Genomic DNA, 2,495 nt, shown 5'->3' with positions numbered 1-2,495 from the left:
GATCGATCGCCCGGCGGCATGTCAAGATCTGTAGCCTCTGTACGAGGCGCTCACTCTGAACACTGCGTCACTAATATTTAACAAAAATGACTTGGAAACATAAATATTAAAGTGATTTTCACCTTTTTCCTTGGGGAAAATCCTCATCTGCCTCTGGAGTTTGGACCGACGCTCGATGACGGGATTCATGAAGGTCACCTGGAAGTAAAAATGAAGAGCTGATCCAGTTCCAGGCCCTAAATGAAAGACTTTCAGTTATAAAACTCAACATGATTCATTTTCGTACTGTGATCAAAGTCCAACCACCGTCTGCAGCTGTTCATCTCTACAGGGTGAAAACAGGTGAGGTCGGGGTCAGTCAGGGGTCAGTCAGGGGTCACCGGGTGTTAAACTACTTGCTGTGAGTCAACAGTCCAACCAGCTGCAGCTTTTATTCAACGTTCATTTAAATTAGTTTAATGCATTTCTGTCATAAAGAGATGCTGCTGAATTACACTCTACGCAGACGATGTGGCGCTATTGGATCATGAAGGTTCTGGATTCTGATCAGCTGGTTCTGCTGTTAAACGTGATGAGAGCAAAGAGAACCCGACCCTGGTTCCGTGTGACCCGAACCCGGTTCTGTGTGACCCGACCCCGGTTCCGTGTGACCCGACCCCGGTTCCGTGTGACTGGGAAGCAGCCAAACCTCGATGAAGACGATTCCCTGAGGCTCCAGCTCCAAACACATGCCGTGTCTGCGGTTGTCCAGGAAGTCCTCCAGGCGCAGGAACTTCACGGCGCTCAGCGCCCGCCAGTCCCTCCAGTACACCGCCACCTCCAGCTCCCTGGACTGGACCAGAACCAGAATCACTACTGGCTGACAGCAGGAGCCACTTTCTGCTCCGTCTGGAGACTCTAAGGTCCATTAGACTGGAACATTTTTCTCTGGTTCGGATCAGAACCAGAACCGCCAGCGTACTGACCGGCTCCGGTTCAGAACCAGAACTGCCAGCGTACTGACCGGCTCCGGTTCGGATCAGAACCAGAACCACCAGCGTACTGACCCGCTCCAACTCTGTGCTGAAGTTCTGGCCCCAGGCCTCCTTGCCCTGCGGCCTCCAGTGAGTCCGGCCCATGACCCGGTTGTCGACCTTCAGCACGGCGCTGACCTCCGCTGGAACAGAGACAGGAGGGAGAAACCAGGTCAGTTCTGATCCGGATGTTCTGGAAGGTTCTGCTCAGATCAAACGAGCCGCGGCGGTTTGGATCGGACAGGAAACGAAGGAATCGTCTCAACGCTTCAAACCAAACCCGACGGAAAATCCATCAGGTTTTAGTTTGGATGAAACGGGATTTTCTCCAACATTCCCAACAGAATCTAAATCAGAAACAAAGTCAGAGGAACATCAACGTTTCTTACAGGACAGCTCGTCCGACTTCCCCGTCTTCCCGTTGGCGCTCCGTCCAGAACCCTTCACCTTCATGGACTTCCCGTCGGCGTAGTTCCCGGAGAACTGGGCGGCGCTGCGGCCCGGAACGTCCTCCAGCAGGTCCTGGACGCCCATCAGGCAGACCTCCAGCCGGCCTGCAGGGCGACAGCAGCCGCGGTCAGACGTTGGGTCAGTCCACGGCCGATTGGACAAAATAAAACCGATATTCAGGAGGGACTAGAAACATTCATGCATTTCAGGCAGCAGCAGGAAGTGGTTTCAGTTCCCTGAGGTTTGACCCAAACACCGAGGAGGTTCAGGAATCAACCCGGGATCATGACACCTGAGAAACAGGCAGGAGGAGATCGGCTCCGTCGGGAATCAAGAGATTACCGAGTGAGAGCCGAGCGACTTCTGGGAGCAGGAAATCATGAGTCCAGAGGATGTTTCTGGGTTATGAAAGTACTGGACCTGTTAGACTGGCCGGTCTGAAGAAGGAGGAAGAGGAGGAGGAAGACGAAGGAGCAGCGGACTGTTTCTTCGGCGTTCCGTAGGACGGAGCGACTCCCGACTCCAGAGACTCCATGACGGCGGCTCGCATGGGATGATCCTCAGGAAGCTCGGCGAGCCGCCGCTCCAGGGACAGACGCAGGAGGTCCACCTTCTGGGACGACTCCTGGACCCGGGCCTGGGCCTGGAGGGGCAGAACCCATCAGAACCAATCAGGAGAACTGATCAGACCCCATCAGTACCGATCGGATCAATGATCCAAGGACAGAACCTGTATTATTATTTGCAGTATTTTAAAAAGTGCTATGAAAACAAAGCGGAAATTAACTGAAAAGTGGTACTTATAGAAATAATCACAGAAAATCTACATTTATGACGAAAGCTGAAGTTTTTCCTCCTTCCTGCTCAACAACCGTCATGAAAAGCTGCCCAACTGCTGACCAATCATCTTCCCCAACAGTGTTGGCCCCGCCCACCCATGAGTAAACCGTGTTGGCCCCGCCCACCCATGAGTAAACCCTTTTGGCCCCGCCCACTCATGAGTAAACGCTGTTGGCCCCGCCCACCAATGAG

At 53.3% G+C, this 2,495-nt stretch overlaps 1 protein-coding gene across 2 annotated transcripts in view; it reads right to left on the bottom strand.

Annotated features, from left to right (window-relative positions):
- The window catches only part of pkn3 (protein kinase N3), an 11,007-nt gene that overhangs the window by 4,792 nt on the left and 3,720 nt on the right, over window positions 1-2,495 (bottom strand). For both annotated transcript variants that reach the window (XM_008424783.2, XM_008424784.2), the window contains 5 exons: window positions 1,884-2,106; window positions 1,403-1,567; window positions 1,047-1,156; window positions 689-832; window positions 123-198 (listed from right to left, as the gene is read on the bottom strand). In XM_008424783.2, coding sequence (XP_008423005.1) covers window positions 123-198; window positions 689-832; window positions 1,047-1,156; window positions 1,403-1,567; window positions 1,884-2,106 — 718 coding nt within the window. The remainder of the gene's footprint in view (window positions 1-122; window positions 199-688; window positions 833-1,046; window positions 1,157-1,402; window positions 1,568-1,883; window positions 2,107-2,495) is intronic.

Source organism: Poecilia reticulata, linkage group LG12, assembly GCF_000633615.1.
Source record: "Poecilia reticulata strain Guanapo linkage group LG12, Guppy_female_1.0+MT, whole genome shotgun sequence".
Lineage (NCBI taxonomy): Eukaryota > Metazoa > Chordata > Actinopteri > Cyprinodontiformes > Poeciliidae > Poecilia > Poecilia reticulata.
Note: the sequence above shows the minus strand (reverse complement) of the source record. Positions and strands in the feature narration are given on the sequence as shown.